This window comes from Coregonus clupeaformis, chromosome 36 (genome assembly GCF_020615455.1).
Source record: "Coregonus clupeaformis isolate EN_2021a chromosome 36, ASM2061545v1, whole genome shotgun sequence".
Classification (NCBI taxonomy): domain Eukaryota; kingdom Metazoa; phylum Chordata; class Actinopteri; order Salmoniformes; family Salmonidae; genus Coregonus; species Coregonus clupeaformis.
This window is the reverse complement of record NC_059227.1, coordinates 28,514,360-28,533,647: the sequence shown is the minus strand read 5'-3', so window position 1 is coordinate 28,533,647 and position 19,288 is coordinate 28,514,360. Positions and strand designations below refer to the sequence as shown.

At 45.8% G+C, this 19,288-nt stretch overlaps 1 protein-coding gene across 4 annotated transcripts in view; it reads left to right on the top strand.

Moving 5' to 3' along the window:
* Positions 1 to 5,119: 5,119 nt before the first annotated feature.
* si:dkey-174m14.3 (uncharacterized protein LOC563117 homolog) overlaps positions 5,120 to 19,288 on the top strand; it is a 62,695-nt gene continuing 48,526 nt past the window's right edge. For 2 of the 4 annotated variants that reach the window (XM_041865793.1, XM_041865791.1), the window contains exon 1: positions 5,120 to 5,513. In XM_041865793.1, the coding sequence (XP_041721727.1) occupies positions 5,500 to 5,513 (14 nt within the window). In that variant the 5' untranslated portion in view covers positions 5,120 to 5,499. Of the gene's footprint in view, positions 5,514 to 6,092; positions 6,254 to 19,288 lie in introns of those variants that run through there. The other 2 variants (XM_041865792.1, XM_041865790.1) reach the window with 1 other exon arrangement.

Below are 19,288 nucleotides of genomic sequence, written 5' to 3'. Positions count from 1 at the left end.
CGTCCGGAGGGAGGATGAGCTGAAGGACATTAAGATCAAGAAGGAGAACACATTGTCAACTCTGGAGAGGGAGAGTAAAATGGGTGTGGTAGGAATAGCAGCTCCTCCAGAATTCCGACAGAAAACTTTGGGAAGAATAAGGAGTCCGAGTCCAGTTTTGTGGGATGAGGGACTGGTGATGAGATACCCCTACCGATCCGTCTCTCTACCCAGAGGGATCAACATGGTGAGTGACCAATCGTTATGTTTCTTAATCTTACACTGGTGTGGTATGAGTTTTTTTATACCCATACATTTTTTCTTCTGAGCATGATCAATACATTACTGTGAATGTGCAATAGTGCATGGTACAATTTGTGCCATTTCCAAAAGCCAATAAACTCATTTTCAAAAAGCCTGATGCACAATAATTTCAGATTATCTTCAACTAAATAATGTCTAAAGCGAATAAAGTCTAGTATTTTCCATTACATGCTCTGACAAAAGTTAACAAAATTGCAACTTATTTTACAATTTACTTGGGTCTGGAAAAATGTCAAAATATGTATATCTCACGTGACTAATCTACTGTATTTAATTCATGGACTATACATGCTTTTATTTGACTGATTAACAGCAATGTGAAATGAGAAGTAATTAATTAACTCAAATTATATTCATCATTACAAACCCCAGTAGATAATGGACCATGACCGTATGTGTCTTATCCTAGAAGCTATTGCCATGTTGACCATAGACGGCTAAGAACCAATCACATTACACTGTACTTGCATGTGCATTTCATTATAGATAGCAGTAACCAGATTCATCACACAAACTATTCAACCATATTACAATCTTGTCACTCACTAATTTGCCAACATCCCTATGTATGGCATATATCATTAGTGATTCAGTTGGCCATGATTTACATGGACATTTTAGTAATTTAGCAGACGACTTACAGTAGTGAGCGCATACAGTACATTTTCGTACTAGTCCCCTGTGGTCTACCAACTGAGCCACACGGGACAAAGGATTGTGGGTAAGATTTGCTGGGACCATACATATGAAAATGTATGCACCAATGACTGTTTAGATAAAAGCTTCAGCCAAATGGCTATTATTATTACTTTTCTCAGCATGTAGCCTAATCTAGAATGGAATGGGTTTGCAAATACTCACAAGTTCAAGTTCAAGTTTGTTTATTCGTCATATACACATGATATACTGTACATGGTGTACAATGCTTACTTGCAGGTAGAACTAATTTAAACACAGGCAGATATACAGTGCATTCAGGAAAGTAATCAGACCCCTTCACTTTTTCCACATTTTGTTACAGCCTTAAATTGATTAAATAAATACAAATCCTCATCAATCTACACACAATACCCCATAAGGACAAAACGAAAACAGGTTGTAATTTTTTTGTGTACATTTATAAAAAACAAATAACAGAAATACCTTATTTATATAAGTATACAGACCCTTTGCTATGAGACTCGAAATTGAGCTCAGGTGCATCCTGTTTCCATTGATCATCCTTGATGTTTCTACTACTTGATTGGAGTCCACCTGTGGTACATTCAATTGATTGGACATGATTTGGAAAGGCACACATCTGTCTATATAAGTTCCCACAGTTGACAGTGCATGACAGAGCAAAAACCAAGCCATGAGGTCGAAGGAATTGTCGGTAGAAGTCCGAGACAGGAATGTGTCGAGGCACAGATCTGGGGAAGGGAACCAAAAAATGTCAGCTTTGAAGGTCCCCAAGAACACAGTGGCCTCCATCATCCTTAAATGGAAGAAGTTTGGAACCACCAATACTCTTCCTAAAGCTGGCCGCCTGGCTAAACTGAGCAATCGGAGGAGAAAGGCCTTGGTCAGGCAGGTGACCTAGAACCCGATGGTTACTCTGACAGAGCTCCAGAGTTTCTCTGTGGAGATGAGAGAACCTTTCAGAAGGACAACCATCTCTGCAGCACTCCACCAGTCAGGCTTTTATTGTAGAGTGGCCAGACGGAAGCCACTCCTCAGTAAAAGGCACATGACAGCCCGCTTGGAGTTTGCCTAAAGGCACCTAAAGGACTCTCAGACCATGAGAAACAAGATACTCTGGTCTGATTGCCAAGCGTCACATCTGGAGGAAACCTGGCACCATCCCTACAATGAAGCATGGTGGTGGCAGCATCATACTGTGGGGATGTTTTTCAGCAGTAGGGACTGGGAGACTAGTCAGGATGGAGGGAAAGATGAACGGAGCAAAGTACAGAGAGATCCTTGATGAAAACCTGCTCCAGAGCGGGGGTTTATACATTTGGAAAAATTTCCAAAAACCTGTTTTTGCTTTGTCATTATGGGGTATTGTGTGTAGATTGATGAGGGGAAAAACAATTTAATCAATTTTAGAACACTAGAAATGATGCATATCTCTCTATAGCCATTATACCAAGTCAACCAAAAAAGCTTGCTAATCACTAAATCAATATGGAATGTCATGCATTTGCAGCTTCCACCCATTCTCTCCCTGTCCAGAGACTGTTCAATATCAGCAAGTTAACAATAATGCTTTTTCTCTGTAGTGTTTGTTACCCTGTAGGGCAGGGGTAGGCGACTAGCTGCGGGCAGATTTTTTTTCAGGAGCGAATGGTTGGAGGGCCAGAACATAATTATAATAATTTGTACACTGCAAATTCACCACAACTAAGCCCAAAAATAGATTATATTGGAAAATCACAAACATTTCATACCTTGATTACAATGAGACAATAACAAATGTCGCTTTTTTATTTGAGGGAGTACTTGGGAAGAGATTTCCTAAATATATATTTTTTTAGCTGAATCCTGGTTATCTTTCTTGACCAAAAACGAAAATCCCCCCCCAAAACACTTGTGGGTCGGTTTTGGCCCGCAGGCTGGCTGTTGTCGACCCTGCTGTATGGTGTATGTGTTGTATGAGCTTTGAGTTGTGTAGCCGCACAGAGTTGTCCATCATTCTGTCTGTCTGATTTCTGACATCTATGCAACTCTCAATTGTTATACTGTATTATAAAACATTATTATAACATTATTGTGGGTAAAGAATATGACATAAAAATATTCATATATGTTATCCAACAGATATCATTTTGGACACCCAGAAATCTTGCATAATTGCGCCAGATGCTTGATTAAGTTCTGGGGAGAGACGTGTTAGAAATCATACTAACGAGACTAGCGAAGTCTCCACCCCTTTAAACAGAAAGTCTGCCAGATTCCAGCAAGTCTATTGGAGAATCTCAACGGCATACTCCTCGCGTCCTCACTCCTTGCCTCCTTCTTAAACCCCATTGGAGGATAAGTTCATAGGGGCGGGACCTCTGGCATTCTCATCCAATGGGTTTTGAGAAAGAGGAGGGGAGTATGCAATTAAGATTCTCCCTATGAGCCAAATGTCCCCTCCCCTTCCAAAATGTGAAAGTTGCGTGCACCTGAGAAATCGTGATTTGTCCTTATAATCAGTGAAGAAAAATCCCGGTACCGGAACAAAGTTCTTTGTTAGTTGTCGCATCCCACAGTCTTTCAACAGATGCTGGTACTTTTTAATGTTACTTGCATCTGTCCACGAGAGATTACAACAGATATTGCTGCTGTTGCTAGGTGCATTGTAAATCAGAATTGTTTAAGTTTTAATATGGGTTTCATTGGCAACAAGGGAAATATTAAACGTCTCATTCTGCCTTTATGCAGTAAGGATCATATGACATTTACCTTTAAGGTTTTCAAAAGCCTAAATATGTCGGACACATCATCTCGCCATAGGTATCTCAGATATTCAATAGTGAAAGAGAAAATAACATTGCTCAATTTATTGTCTGATAAAATGTCAGTCTTTGCCATCACCTTAGCAACTGCTTGAAAAACGGTGGGCGGTGAGGGGGCTGAGAGACAAGCGTGTATGTGAGCTTGTTTGTGTGTTTGTGTGTGTGGCTGTGAAGTTTATTTCTCTCTCAGTAGTATTTCACAGGAGCCCTTGTACAATACATGGTGCTGGTTGAGAGCAGTGCTGTGACATCCATCGCAGTCCCATCATGACAGGCACATGGCCTTCTGCTCTCATCACACTTCCTGTGAAATAACCACTGAATTAATTAACTAAGTGTTTTCTACATTATCATTACATTGTTTGACTGCACAGCACAATACATGTGTTTTTCATTTTATTACAGTAATTAAACAGATATATTAATATATATATATATTTAATTACAGAAAACACACACACATAATGCTATTTAAATTGTATTACATATATAACTAAATTATATGAGATTGACTTGATGCACTTAAATGTTATTGTGTGAGCTGTCTAGGTCAGTACATTTCAATGAATACATAGCTTTTATTACATGGTATATTAAACAATATTTTTTACTCATTGAAAACAATAGACAATGAAGTTCTATTATTATTTATGAGATAGCTAAATAAAATATTGCTGAATGTCCCTGCCACTTGGTTAGCACTGAACTCTAAATCTGTATGGAGATGAGAATTCCTTGTATAGCATAATCTCACCTGATACATAATGCATAAGGGGTGAGAGAGAGAGAGAGAGATTGAGAGAGGGAGGGAGAGAGAGAGGGAAAGAAGAGAGGGAGAGAGAGAGAGAGAGAGGGGGGGAGAGGGAAAAAGGGGAGAGAGAGAGAGAGAGAGGGGGGGGGGAAGAGGAGAGAAGGAGAGATAGAGGGAGAGAGAGAGAAGGGGGGAGAGAGAGGGAAAGAGGGGGGATAGAGAGAGAGGGAGGGATGGAGATGGGAGAGAGAGAGAAAAAAGAGAGAGAACGAGAGAGAGGGGCGGGGGGGGTTCCCCCTAAAGACTCCAACCAGCATGCAGAGGAGATGACATAACATGTGAAATTCAACAGATGGGGCCACCTGTTTCCCTCTACACCTCTCTCTCTCCCTCTTTCCTCTTTCTCTCCCTCTTTCCTCTATCTCTCTCTCTCTCGCTCCCCTCTCTTTCTTTATATCTTTGTTCGCTCTCTCTCTTTTGCCTTCAGCTCATTACAGATATTGAGTCACTGCCAGCATCTCTTGAGGGGAAGGGGGGGGTTGCTATGTATCTGCAGTCTGGCTGCAATGGAGGTTTCCGCTCTCTCTCTCTCTCTCTCTCCCTCTCTTAATATGACAGGATTGTTCTCTTCACACCTTTTCTAAATGCAGATATAGACAGACTCTATAGCCTGACGGGCTCTCTGCATGAGCGATAGCGAGAAGGAGAGAGAGAGAGGAAAGGAGGGAGGGATGGAGAGAGAATTTAGAAAAATAAAGAGAGAGATTGAGAGTGAGTGAGTGAGAGAGAGCAGAGATGGAAACGAAGAGTGCGAGTGTGAAATGAAATGTGTGTGTGTGTGAGTGAGTGTGTTGCTACTCAACTGCGACCAGCAATGCTTTTGGCTGTAGTCTCCGGGGCCAATGGACTCGTCCGTTCATCTAATCTCCCGTGATTTCCTTGTAGGTTCCTGATGAGCAGATGAACACCATAAGGTAAGATGACACACTCTCTCTCTGTTCTTCCCTGCCTGCCTCTATCCCTGCCTGCCTGCGAAGCACGAAGCAGCCCCCTCAGATCCATCTCTCTCTGTCTCCCTCCCTCTCTCTCTCTCCCTCCCTCCCTCTCTCTCTCTCTCTCTCTCTCTCTCTCTCTCTCTCTCTCTCTCTCTCTCTCTCTCTCTCTCTCTCTCTCTCTCTCTCTCTCTCTCTCTCTCTCCCTCTCTCTCTCTAGCTTTGACTCTTTTTCTCCCATCTTTCTCATTTAGTCTCTCTATCACTCTATATTCTCTCTCTCTCTCTCTCTCTCTCCTTTCTCTATCCCTCTATTTTCTCTCTCTCCACCCTCTCTCCTCCTCTCCTCCACTACTGGGGGTTTCTCCACACTTATCGGAGTTGAGTAAGCCAGCTCTGGATCACACAGCAGGGCTTTCACCAGACGCTTCAGCACACACACACACACACACACACACACACACACACACACACACACACACACACACACACACACACACACACACACACACACACACACACACACACACACACACACACACACACACACACACACACACACACACACACACACACACACACACACACACACACTCAGCACTGCTCCCCTCACACATACAGCGAGGAGCGGAGGCAGCAGGCAGCAGGCAGCCAGGATTTCTGTGTCATCATCACCAGCACCAGCGATTCACAATGAGGCTCTGTGTGAGCACCAGCGGAAGGTACTGCTTCTTCAACGGAGGAAAGTCTTTGATTTGGGATCTGGGGTTGGCATGGTGTGTGTGTCTGTCTGTGTATGATTTATTGGTGCTGTATGTTTGCGCAGTTTCAGTTTGCTTTACGTCGGTGTAGCTTCGAGCTTGAACAGCATTTGCAATGATCATACAGTTCATGATTTGCTAAGGACTTGTAAAATGCCTCATTAGAGCATGTAGCTACACTTATATGCATTTACACTGCTGCAGTTATACCACCAATTGTTTTTCTGGATTATTGTTCAATATAGTGAACATTTCAAAAAAGAAGTTGCGTATATTGTATTTAAACAATACAAAACAGACACATCCTACTGTCCTCCTCTGAAAGCGAGAGAGAAGGCTTGGCTAAAAGGTTTGCTAAAAAGGTGCTTAAAGGTTTGTTACGTGAACTAGGATGTGTCTGTGGTGTTTTAGCACTCTGATATTCTAATATTATTCTGGGAAGTCTCCTGTAGTTTCAGGGAAGCCACAAATCATTTTTTCAGTGTACTGTCACTCAGAGGGAGTTCTAGGGCTATATAGCCTGGTTCCTCTCTAGGTTTCTTCCTAGGTTCCTGCCTCCTAGGGAGATTTTCCTAGCCACTGCTTGCTCTTTGGGGTTCTGGCTCGGTATTTGTAAAGCACTTTGTGACAACTGCTAATGTAAAAAGGGTTTTATAAAATACATTTCATTCATTGATTGATAGTGATACCTAGCTATCCAATTTTAAATTAAAAGTATTCTTATCCTATGAACATTCCTTATAAACCTCTCATACCCCTCTCATGTTATTAAATTAGTCATGTTAAATTTGATTACCTCTCTAAAATGTTATTGTTCCTCCCTCAATTATATAGTGTTTAATGCATTACAATCTCCATTACATTTCCATCAGATCAGCTAGTCTTCTCTTTTTTATTATTAATACAAATAAAAATAGACTGCAACACGTAGTACTATATACCTAGGATATAATATACGGTGTAAAGATTTTCAGATTTATGGCTTTTCAAAACACCAGGGAGGGTCAATTAATTTGATGGGCTGTTTCACCAACAGCCCAACAGTATTGATTATCATCACCTCTGTGACCGGTGTTAGCCGCTAACTGTTTGGCCCTTTAATTATACAGTACAACAACACAAGTGCCAAATCCATATTACAATGGACAATAAAGTTATACTCTATTCTTGTCTTTGGCTTCAGGAGCAGGGATTGTGGCCGTATCCCCTCTTATTTCTCCCCTATCTTTAAAGGGCTGCAGTTCCTGATTTGACATTTTTAGAACTGTAATGTTTGCATTTTGATTGCATTTCATTGTAGGCCTATAGGGAAAATAGGCCATGTGGAGATGTTCATATTGAATCATACCTTATTTTATTAAGTTGCTAACTTGTTTGATAAGATTAGTACAGCTTTTCTCAGGGGACCGGTTGTAACTAGTTACCACAGCCACAAAGTCAAAATTGGCTATATATCGTAAAAATTAGCTTTTTGGTCTTCATTTAAGGTTAGAGTTAGGAATAAGGCTTGCAGTGTGGTTAAGGTTAGGTTTAAAATCAGATTTGTAGAAATAGGTGGGGTTTAGCCATAACTATGACTTTGTGGCTGTGGTAACTGCTGGTGACCATCTCCCTGCTTGCTTTCTCTCTCTCGCTCTCTTTCTGTATCTCTTTCTGTCTCTCTTTCTGTCTCTCTTTCTGTCTCTCCGAATGTCTGTCTGTCTGTCTCTCTCTCTCTCTCTCTCTCTCTCTCTCTCTCTCTCTCTCTCTCTCTCTCTCTCTCTCTCCCTCTTTGTCTCCTCTGCTTCCTCCTGCATGCATTGCAGCCTGCCTCAGCCTCACCACTGTCTCAGTAGCCTACTCTCTTTAAACCAAATATATTCTGAGAACTTTTGCTCCTGCTGAGGTAGGCTCTGTTTAACGCAATGACTGTATATGGTTTAACATTAGCTACTTACTTCATCCTTATATTGATTGACTGAATTAATTGATTAGACAATTGTAAAATACACCTTTAAAATACGCCTCCACATACAATTAGCTGGCTAAGTAATACTAGCCAGAGCCCTTAAACATTACTGCAATAGAAGTCTCTGCCAGCAGCTAGCCACCTGACTGACTGTATCTATAAACTACTATTTACCAGTTGTGCGCACATTCTTAGAGAGTTGTGTTTTGTTTGTTTGGGGGATGTCTGTAGACATGGCAGGAGTCTCGGGACGGTTTTAAAATTGCCCTTTGTCCGGCATCTCACAAAGACACTGTCAGCAGCGTCTCTAGTTGTCTACTTGAGCCAACTCCGAGCTGGGGTAGTTCGTTTCATGTCTGAGGCCCTCAGCCTGTGCCACGAGAGGGTGGAGTTAGCCATTTGAGAGAGTGGTGAATATGCTGCTTAAACAACCTGCACTCAGGGGTAGACGTAACATAGTAAAAGTACATCTGGGACACTCCAATTAGTATGATATGTTACGTTTCGTATGGTATGTATTAATTTGTGGAAGTCCATCATCCATTTTGTATGATATGTTACAAATTATAATTCGTATGATATGTTACGAATTCCAATTTGTTGTGGCTAACGTTTGCTTGGTGGCTAGTTGGCTAACACTAATGTTAAAATTAGCAAAGCTAGGGGTTAGGGTTAGGGGTTAGGGGTTAAGGTTAGGAGTTAAGTTAAAGGGTTAGGGTTAGGGGAAGGGTTAGCTAATATGCTAAGTAGTTGCAAAGTAGCAAGTAGTTGCAAAGTTGCCCGTGATGAGATTCAAACACGCAACCTTTGGGTTGCTAGACATTCGCGTAATATGCCCACCCATCCACCCTGACTAACCACCCTACTTTAAAAAAATACTAATATTAAGTAAATAATGTATTTTTTTTATTGTGTACAAAATATTTTTACGATTATAAGGTCCGGACCTCGGTGTCCTCATATATAGTTACGGCCCTGTGTTTGAGGTTTTTAAGTCATTGAAATTTGGAGCTATTGACCTTTTAAAATACTGTCATATATACATTGTGTAATTTACTGATGGTGACCCCAGCCCCACCAAGTCTCCCAGCCAAAAATTATATGAAATGTGTTGAAATCTCTCCACTGTGTGTCCTCATTCTGTCTCTAATTTACTGTATGTATTTTGGCCTCAGCTGGAGGTAGTAGATGTACGTTTTATCGAGAGATGGCCCTGTCATGGTTTGTAGGAGTGAGGAGCTATGCAGTGTTGAATACAGAATTAGTGAGTTGGGTAGAGACTGTCTCACAGACTGGACTGGGCTAGATGGCTATTCGCTAATGAGCTTCTCAAACATGCCTCAGTGCGTTAGAAGACAGACCTGTCACCGGTTGGTCCTCTCTCTCTCTCTCTCTCTTTCTCTCTCTCTCTCTCTCTCTCTCTCTCTCTCTCTCTCTCTCTCTCTCTCTCTCTCTCTCTCTCTCTCTCTCTCTCTCTCTCTCTCTCTCTCTCTCTCTCTCTCTCAATCGTCACTCGTTCTCTCTCACTCATAATATGTGAGATATTGACAGATCCTCTGGGGGTCATTACTGTGTCTCAATACCATCATTACTCTCTCCCTCTCCCTCTCCCCCTGTCTCTCTCTCCCCCTGTCTCTCTCTCTCTCTCTCTCTCTCTCTCTCTCTCTCTCTCTCTCTCTCTCTCTCTCTCTCTCTCTCTCTCTCGCTCTCTCTCTCTTGCCGTCTCTCTCTCCTTCTCTTTTTTTATCTCTCGCTCTCTTTCTCTGTCTCCCCTCTACCCTACAACTGTGGGATGCTGGCATATATGAGGAAAGGGTAGGCTCACTAATAATGTAGGCCTAGATATAGTTTGCATAGAAGAAGATGTTGATCCTCTCGCTCTTTACATTTCATTTATTTGTATTGTTATTCAAACAATGGCTTAGTTTCCCAAATACAGATTAAGTTTTGGATTAGAAATCATGCTCAATTGAGAATTTCCATTGAAATAGCTGTTTAGTCCTGGACTAGGTTTATTGTGTACGGAGAAAGGATGATGACTTGTTATGGAGGCATGCTCTTTCACCTAAGCGGTCTTTTCTTTTGGGGCCTACAGTATACTGTGTGTGGACTCGTGAACACAAACACACACACACACACACACACACACACACACAAACACACAGGCCTCCGAGCAATTATTTTGTTGTGTTGTTGTGCCTAATCACTCCCTTTCCATTGGAGCTACATTCACAAACAATGTGTTGTGCAGGCCTGGTCTCTCTGTGTGATTATGTTCTATTTTTAATGACTTGAACTAGTTTTCTAAACTGTTTGTATCTCACTGTGTCCAAGTATCGAATATTTTCCACAATATGTTGCCTTTTGAATTAACAAACCACCGTAAGGCCTATATAATTTTTGGCTTTCATAATGTATGAAAAAGTAAACCATAACACATCCTCCTTTTGAAAAAATGACCTGTTTTCACAATCTGTGACTCAGTGTTACTCTGCCAGAAAAGTTATACATCTCAGTTTAAGTGTAACTTTGGGAAAACAAATCACATTCCAGTAGAATGGAGAATTCCCTGTAGTGTTGCTCGGCACCATAACACGTTTTATATGCCTGCGGGCGGAGGCTGTTTTGATTTCGGAACAGCATGTGTTTGTGTATTGTTTTCCATCTGTTTTCTCTGTGTGTGTGTGTGTGTGTGTTCTTTTCCATTTTGTGTGTGTGAGCACACTTGCTCGTGTCATTTTTTTGCTTGTGTTGTTTTTCCGACATTGGTTCCATCAGGTTTTCGACATTCCGCTGACCACAAATTCCTCCCAGGATCTATGGCTTGATTATCCCCTTCTCCTAGCTAAGTGCCATCAGCAGTGCATGAAATCCCTTCTCCCAGTAATTAGCCGAATGCTGTTGGTAAGGAAGTAGTTGGAGGTGGTAGCTTGGAAATGGAAACTACAGTGGGGAAAAAAAGTATTTAGTCAGCCACCAATTGTGCAAGTTCTCCCACTTAAAAAGATGAGAGAGGCCTGTAATTTTCATCATAGGTACACATCAACTATGACAGACAAATTGAGAAAAAAAAATTTGGTCACCTACAAACAAGCAAGATTTCTGGCTCTCACAGACCTGTAACTTCTTCTTTAAGAGGCTCCTCTGTCCTCCACTCGTTACCTGTATTTATGGCACCTGTTTGAACTTGTTATCAGTATAAAAGACACCTGTCCACAACCTCAAACAGTCACACTCCAAACTCCACTATGGCCAAGACCAAAGAGCTGTCAAAGGACACCAGAAACAAAATTGTAGACCTGCACCAGGCTGGGAAGACTGAATCTGCAATAGGTAAGCAGCTTGGTTTGAAGAAATCAACTGTGGGAGCAATTATTAGGAAATGGAAGACATACAAGACCACTGATAATCTCCCTCGATCTGGGGCTCCACGCAAGATCTCACCCCGTGGGGTCAAAATGATCACAAGAACGGTGAGCAAAAATCCCAGAACCACACGGGGGGACCTAGTGAATGACCTGCAGAGAGCTGGGACCAAAGTAACAAAGCCTACCATCAGTAACACACTACGCCTGTCACAATCCGGGTTAGAACTCCGGTCTCAGAAGTGTAGAGCTGGGGTACTACCCCTTAGCCACAGAGGAGATGTTGTAGGACCCAAATGAAACACCCAGGCAATACTCCAGGCAAGTAGATTTAATGTTCACAAAACAGGAGGCAAAACAAAACAACTCCACGAGGGGAGAAAAACAAACTAAAGATAACTTCAAAAACTTACTAGGACAGACACGGTGAGACAAAGCAGGAGACACACAGTCAGGACGCAATAACCAAGTGACAAACAAGGGGAAAACACACAGCTAAAATACACAAGGGGAAACAAGGCACAGGTGACCTGGATAAGCTAATTAGGACACATGAGGAAGAACTAAGGCAAGGGGGGAACACAGCTGACCTCTAGAGGCCAGGAGACAAACAGGGGAAGCAGGAAGCTGACAGGACCCCCTCCTCTAGGAACGACTCCTGACGTTCCTTCCAGAACACCCTGGCCCCAGGGTGCGAAAATCTCGGATCAACCCTGGGTCCAGGATGTCCCTGGCTGGAACCCAGGAGCGCTCCTCTGGCCCGTAGCCCTCCCAGTCCACCAGATACTGCAGAGAGTTCTGGACCCTCCGGGAGTCCAGTATCCGGCGGACTGTGTAGGCTGGCTGACCGTCTATGATCCTGGGAGGTGGCGGGGGTCTGTGTGGGGGGGCAAAGGAGAAGACAAGACAGGTTTAAGGAGGAAACATGAAAAGTGGGGTTAACTCTAAGGGAGCGAGGCAGAACTAAACGATACGAAACAGGGTTAACCTTTCTAGCAATGCGGAAAGGGCCGATGTATCTCTGGGAAAGCTTCTTGGATTCGACCCGGAGGGGCAAGTTCTTAGTGGCCAACCAAACTCTCTGACCAGCTCGGAAACTAGGGGCCGATCCGGCGGTGGCGATTAGCCCGACTTTGGTATCTCTGGGAGGTCCGAAGGAGGGTACACCTGGCCTTCTTCCAGGTCCGCCTACAGCGTTGGACAAAGCGCTGGGCCGAGGGAACACCAACTTGCGCCTCTTCCTCTGGAAATAATGGAGGGTTGTAACCGAACTGGCATTCGAAGGGGGACAATCCGGTGGCTGAGGACTGGAGGGTGTTGTGGGCATATTCAGCCCAAATGATATAGGTGGCCCAAGACGTGGGATTACTGGCCGCCATACACCGCAGGGTGGTCTCCAGATCCTGAATAAAATCCGTTCCGTTTGGCCATTAGACTCTGGATGGAATCCTGACGATAGGCTGGCTGTGGCCCCAATAAGCCTGCAGAAGGCCCCCAAAACCGGGACGAGAATTGGGGACCTCGGTCAGAGACCACGTCCAGGGGAATGCCAAATATCCGGAAGACATGGTTCATGAGGAGCTCAGCAGTCTCCTTAGCCGAGGGCAGCTTGGGCAGGGAATAAACCGGGCAGCCTTAGAGAAACGGTCTACCACCACAAGGATGACGGTGTTGCCCTGGGATAGAGGGAAGTCCCGTAACAAAGTCCAGAGAAAGGTGTGACCATGGCCTTCGAGGAACAGGTAAGGGATGGAGCAGTCCCTGGGGTCGCTGGCGTGTCGACTTTCCCTGGTTGCACACAGGGCAGGCCTCAACATAGACCTGCACGTCCTTCTTGATGGACGGCCACCAAAACTCGCCGTCGGAGGAACTCCAGTGTGCGAGCACTGCCAGGATGGCATGTCAAGGGCGACTCATGACCCCACTGCAAGACGCGGGCCCGAACCGAGAGAGGAACGTACAGGCGACCGGCAGGACCACCGCCTGGATCGGGCTCATGGGCAAGAGCTTCCCGTACCCCTCTTTCTAGTTCCCACTGAAGAGGTGCGACGATCCTAGACCTCGGAATAATCGATGCCAAGGGCTTCTCTTGTACCTCGGGAGAATAGACTCGAGACAGAGCATCCGGCTTGACGTTCTTGGTGCCAGGTCGGTAAGTCAGGAGGAACTGGAATCGATTAAAGAAAAGGGACCATCGTGCTTGCCGAGGTTCATCCGCTTAGCCTGTTGGAGATATTCCAGGTTCTTGTGGTCTGTGAGAACCTGGAAAGGGTGCTGAGCCCCCTCAAGCCAATGGCGCCACTCTTCCAAGGCCAGTTTTACCGCAAGCAACTCTAGATCCCCCACGTGGTAGTTGCGCTCGGCCTCAGACAGGCGGCGAGACATGAAGGCACAAGGGTGTAATCTCCCATCCCGCACCCCTCTGTGACAGGACGGCTCCCACCCCCACCTCTGAGGCGTCCACCTCCACCACGAAAGGTCTCTCTGGGTCAGGGGTCACCAGAATCGGAGCAGAAGTGAAGCGGCGCTTGAGATCCTCGAAGGCCCCTGCTGCTTCCGGACCCCAGTGAATCTTGGTCCCTCCTCCCTTGGTAGCGTCGTCAAGGGGGCTACCACCGAGCTGAAATTCTTGATGAACTTCCGATAGAAGTTAGAAAAGCCAATGAACCGTTGAACCTCCTTGACCGTGGCAGGTGTGGGCCAATCGTGGACCGCCTTGACCTTCTTGGGATCCATCTCTAGGGTGCCCGGGAGTGACAATAAACCCGAGAAACTGAGTCTGAGAAACATGAAATTCACACTTCTCAGGCTTAACGTGAGGTGATTGTCAAGGAGCCTCTGGAGAACCCGGCTAACATGCCCCTCATGTTCCTTCAGTGACCTCGAGAAGATGAGGATATCGTCCAGGTACACGAAGACGAACAGATTAAGCATATCCCGGAGAACATCATTAATCAGGGCTTGGAATACTGCGGGGCATTGGTGAGCCCGAACGGCATCACCCGATATTCATAGTGTCCCGTGGGCGTGTTGAACGCCGTCTTCCATTCGTCTCCTGGCCGGATCCGCACGAGATGGTAAGCATTGCGGAGATCCAGCTTAGTAAAAATGGAAGCCCCTTGAAGCAGCTCAAAAGCAGTGGCCATGAGAGGAAGAGGGTATCGATTCCGAACCGTGATCTTGTTGAGTCCCGGTAATCAATACAAGGCCTCAGACCCCCGTCTTTCTTTTCAACAAAAAAGAGCCCGCCCCAGCCGGGAAGTAGAGGCATAGATGAGGCCGGCTGCCAAGGACTCCTTAATGTAGGTGTCCATAGCTGCGTGCTCGGGGAGGACAAGGAAAAGATCCGACCTCTAGGAGGGCAGCACCCAGGGAGTAGATCAATGGCACAGTCATAAGTGCGATGAGGCGGTAAGGCAGTAGCCCGGGCCTTGCTGAACACTGCCTTGAACCGATGGTAAACACTGGGGACTCGGGAGACGTCAACAGACTCTTGAAACTGGGTACTAGGGGGCTGAGGAACTCTGAAGCATGCAGGTGAGTTGGCAAGTGGGACCCCAGCTAAGAATGGTGCCAGTAGGCCAGTCGATCTGGGGATTATGTCTGCATAGCCAAGGGTGACCCAGGATAATAGGATACTCGGGAGAGTCAATGAGATAGAAGGTCTCCTCCTGCTGGTGTTGAGAGATGGTAAGTCGCAGGGACTGAGTCGCCTCAGTAACTTTTCCTGGTTCCAGAGGTCTGCCATCTAAGGCTGTAACTGCCTGGGGTTGAGGAAGTAGTTGGGTAGGGATCTGAAGTTCCTTAGCCAAGGTTACATCCATAAAATCACCTGCGGCACCGGAATCGATCATAGCCTGGACCCGATGCTGGTGGCCCTCCCAGGACAGAGTGGCTGGAATAGCTAGGACCGCGTTAGTAGGAGGAGCTCTAATTTTCCCCATCACAACCCTCCTGTAGCTGGGCGGGGACAGGCGTTTCCCGAAGCTCGGGGCAAGTGGAGCGGAAGTGGCCGGCAACCCCGCAGTAGAGGCACCGACGCTCCCTCATGCGACGTTCCCTTTCGTTGGAAGAAAGCCTGGAACAGCCTAACTGCATGCTCTCCGGGGAATCCTGGGGCAGTTCAGGAGCCGGGGCAGCTCTGAATGACGGAGTCCAAACAGGAGAAACAGAGCTGCTCAGAGGAACTTGGGACTGAGACACCTGACGGCGAGCCGTTCTCCGCTCTCTTAGACGATTGTCCAGGCGGATGGCCAAGGCTATGAGGGACTCGAGATCTTCAGCTGGTTCACGGGTGGCTAACTCATCTTGAAGGGGGCTCAGATAACCCTCCCTGAAAGCAGACCCTCAGCGCTTCATCATTCCATCCGCTCCTTGCTGCCATGGTTCGAACTCAATGGCAAAATCTGCCGTGCTTCGGGGGCCCTGACGGAGAGACAGTAGGCGCTTGGGAAGCCTCCCGCCCACTGACAGGATGATCGAACACCCGCTTGAACTCTTCTACAAATGCAGCGTGGGAGTCACAACAGGCCTCCTGGGACTGCCACACCGCAGAGGCCCAGGCGAGCGCCTTGTCTGAAAGAAGGGTAATGAGGTAGGCAATCTTGGAACGGTCTGTGGGAAAACTTGAGGGTTGGAGCTCGAAGGTGAGGGAGCATTGGGTGAGGAAACCCTGGCAAGAGCTTGGATCCCCAGAAAAGGGCTTGGGAGGTGGTAGTCGGGGCTCCGCCAACCGAGAAGGCCTGTCGTCACTGGGAGGTGACCGGGGGGAAGGGGGAGGACCAAGGAGGCGTTCAAAGAGCTGGTGAAGGGAACTCATCATTTCGGCCAGGAGTTGAGAATGTCTAGCCATCAGCTCCTCTTGTCGGCTGAGAACGGCTTCATGGCGCTGGAAAGAAGCCTCATGTCGAATGATCACCGCCAACAGGTCCTGGGAACTGAGTGTTTCTGGGTCCATGATTGACTTGGTTATTCTGTCACAATCCGGGTTAGAACTCCGGTCTCAGAAGTGTAGAGCTGGGGGTACTACCCCTTAGCCACAGAGGAGATGTTGTAGGACCCAAATGAAACACCCAAGGCAATACTCCAGGCAAGTAGATTTAATGTTCACAAAACAGGAGGCAAAACAAAACAACTCCACGAGGGAGAAAAACAAACTAAAGATAACTTCAAAAACTTACTAGGACAGACACGGTGAGACAAAGCAGGAGACACACAGTCAGGACGCAATAACCAAGTGACAAACAAGGGGAAAACACACAGCTAAAATACACAAGGGGAAACAAGGCACAGGTGACCTGGATAAGCTAATTAGGACACATGAGGAAGAACTAAGGCAAAGGGGAACACAGCTGACCTCTAGAGGCCAGGAGACAAACAGGGGAAGCAGGAAGCTGACAACGCCGCCAGGGACTCAAATCCTGCGGTGCAAGACGTGTCCCCCTGCTTAAGCCAGTACATGTCCAGGCCCATCTGAAGTTTGCTAGAGTGCATTTGGATGATCCAGAAGACGATTGGGAGAATGTCATATGGTCAGATGAAACCAAAATATAACTTTTTGATAAAAACTCAACTCGTCGTGTTTGGAGGACAAAGAATGCTGAGTTGCATCCAAAGAACACCATACCTACTGTGAAGCATGGGGGTGGAAACATCATGCTTTGGGGCTGTTTTTCTGCAAAGGGACCAGGACGACTGATCCGTGTAAAGGAAAGAATGAATGGGGCCATGTATCGTGAGATTTTGAGTGAAAACCTCCTTCCATCAGCAAGGGCATTGAAGATGAAACGTGGCTGGGTCTTTCAGCATGACAATGATCCCAAACACACCACCCGGGCAACGAAGGAGTGGCATCATAAGAAGCATTTCAAGGTCCTGGAGTGGCCTAGCCAGTCTCCAGATCTCAACCCCATAGAAAATCTTTGGAGGGATTTGAAAGTCCGTGTCGCTCTGGCGACAGCCCCAAAACATCACTGCTCTAGAGGAATGGGCCAAAATACCAGCAACAGTTTGTGAAAACCTTGTGAAGACTTACAGAAAACATTTGACCTGTGTCATTGCCAACAAAGGGTATATAACAAAGTATTGAGAAACTTTTGTTATTGACCAAATACTTATTTTCCACCATAATTTGCAAATCAATTCATAAAAAATCCTACAATGTGATTTTCTGGATTTTTCTTTTCTCATTTTGTCTGTCATAGTTGACGTGTACCTATGATGAAAATGACAGGCCTCTCTCATCTTTTTAAGTGGGAGAACTTGCACAATTGGTGGCTGACTAAATACTTTTTTTCCCCACTGTACAGCCCCATGTATACCTGGTTCTAACATACGTCCTTTGTCCTGATCTTGTCCACATTCTGATTATGCCCACATTTTGGGATATGTGGGCAGGAAAGTGTCTTGGCCCTTGGTTATAGGTCCTAGCCCTGCTTTAACTGGTGTTAAGGAAACCCCTCATGGCCGATCCTGCCGATTGTTTACCTCCTGTGGGACCGACTAGAGCTTTGGCTCCATGGTGGTCTGGCTGTGACATGGAGTATAGCCATGGCTGTGTGGTTAGGGCAGATACTCTGGTTGTCTGAAGGCAAGTTACATGAGTCAGCCAGGTAGCCACTCATGGCTTCTGCTTTAATGCTGAGTCTGGGCCTGCGATTAGGGCTTTCCTGCCAGCTAATCTGTCTACCGGGGTAGATGAGTGCAGGGAGAGACGGAGTGATGGGAGCCATGCTTGGTTCTCTTTTCATCACTCCCTTTCGTTCTTTCTCTCTCTCTCTCTCTCTCTCTCTCTCTCTCTCTCTCTCTCTCTCTCTCTCTCTCTCTCTCTCTCTCTCTCTCTCTTTCTCTCTCTCTTTCTCTCTCTCTCTCCCCTCCGTCTCCCTCTTTCTCGCTCTCTCCCTCTTCCTCTTTACTGCAGGATGGCAGATCTGAAAAGCAGGCCTTCTCCTCCCCTGCAGCCCCTGCTCTCTCTCTTCCCTCCTACCTCATCCCCTCATCACCCCCTCCTCCTCTCGCTGCTCTCAATACCTTCATTTTCAGCTCTCCTCTGAAATGTCAGCATGGCACATGAGTGGGAGGCAGCTGCAGCTCCATCTGAATCGAGAACAGTGTATGTTTTCTCCGATATGAGAGGATTGGGTCAGAAAGGGCATTCAGAGGAGACTTGGTGAGAGAGTTTGACACCAAGAGAAATGTGTGTGTGTGTGTGTCGGTGAAAGTTGTGTGTTACCTCCCAGCTAGAAGACATTGTTAATTTCTCTCCCAGGGAGATTTAGTGGGAGTCTTGGTGAGATACACACACACATTAAAAAATGCACACACATAAAGACACATGCACACATGCACACAAATGTATGTGCACATGCAAACATGCACAGAGACACACACGCGTACGCACACACACACACAAACACACCCACACACACACATTGTGTGTGATGACTCAGAGGGGAGCAGCTGGAGTTGATAAGGCCCCAGTCGTGAGGGTGAGCTGCTACCATCTGGAGGAATACATGCCTCCCTGACTCACCTCAACTCAAGGGGCAGAACAAATGATCTCTCAATGACAGTGTGTTCGTGCGTCTGTGAGTGTGCGTGTGTGTATGTTCGTATATGCATGTATGTGTATGCATCTATATGACAGCCTTAGCATGACGTTTATAAGGCCCACTCTTGCCCACC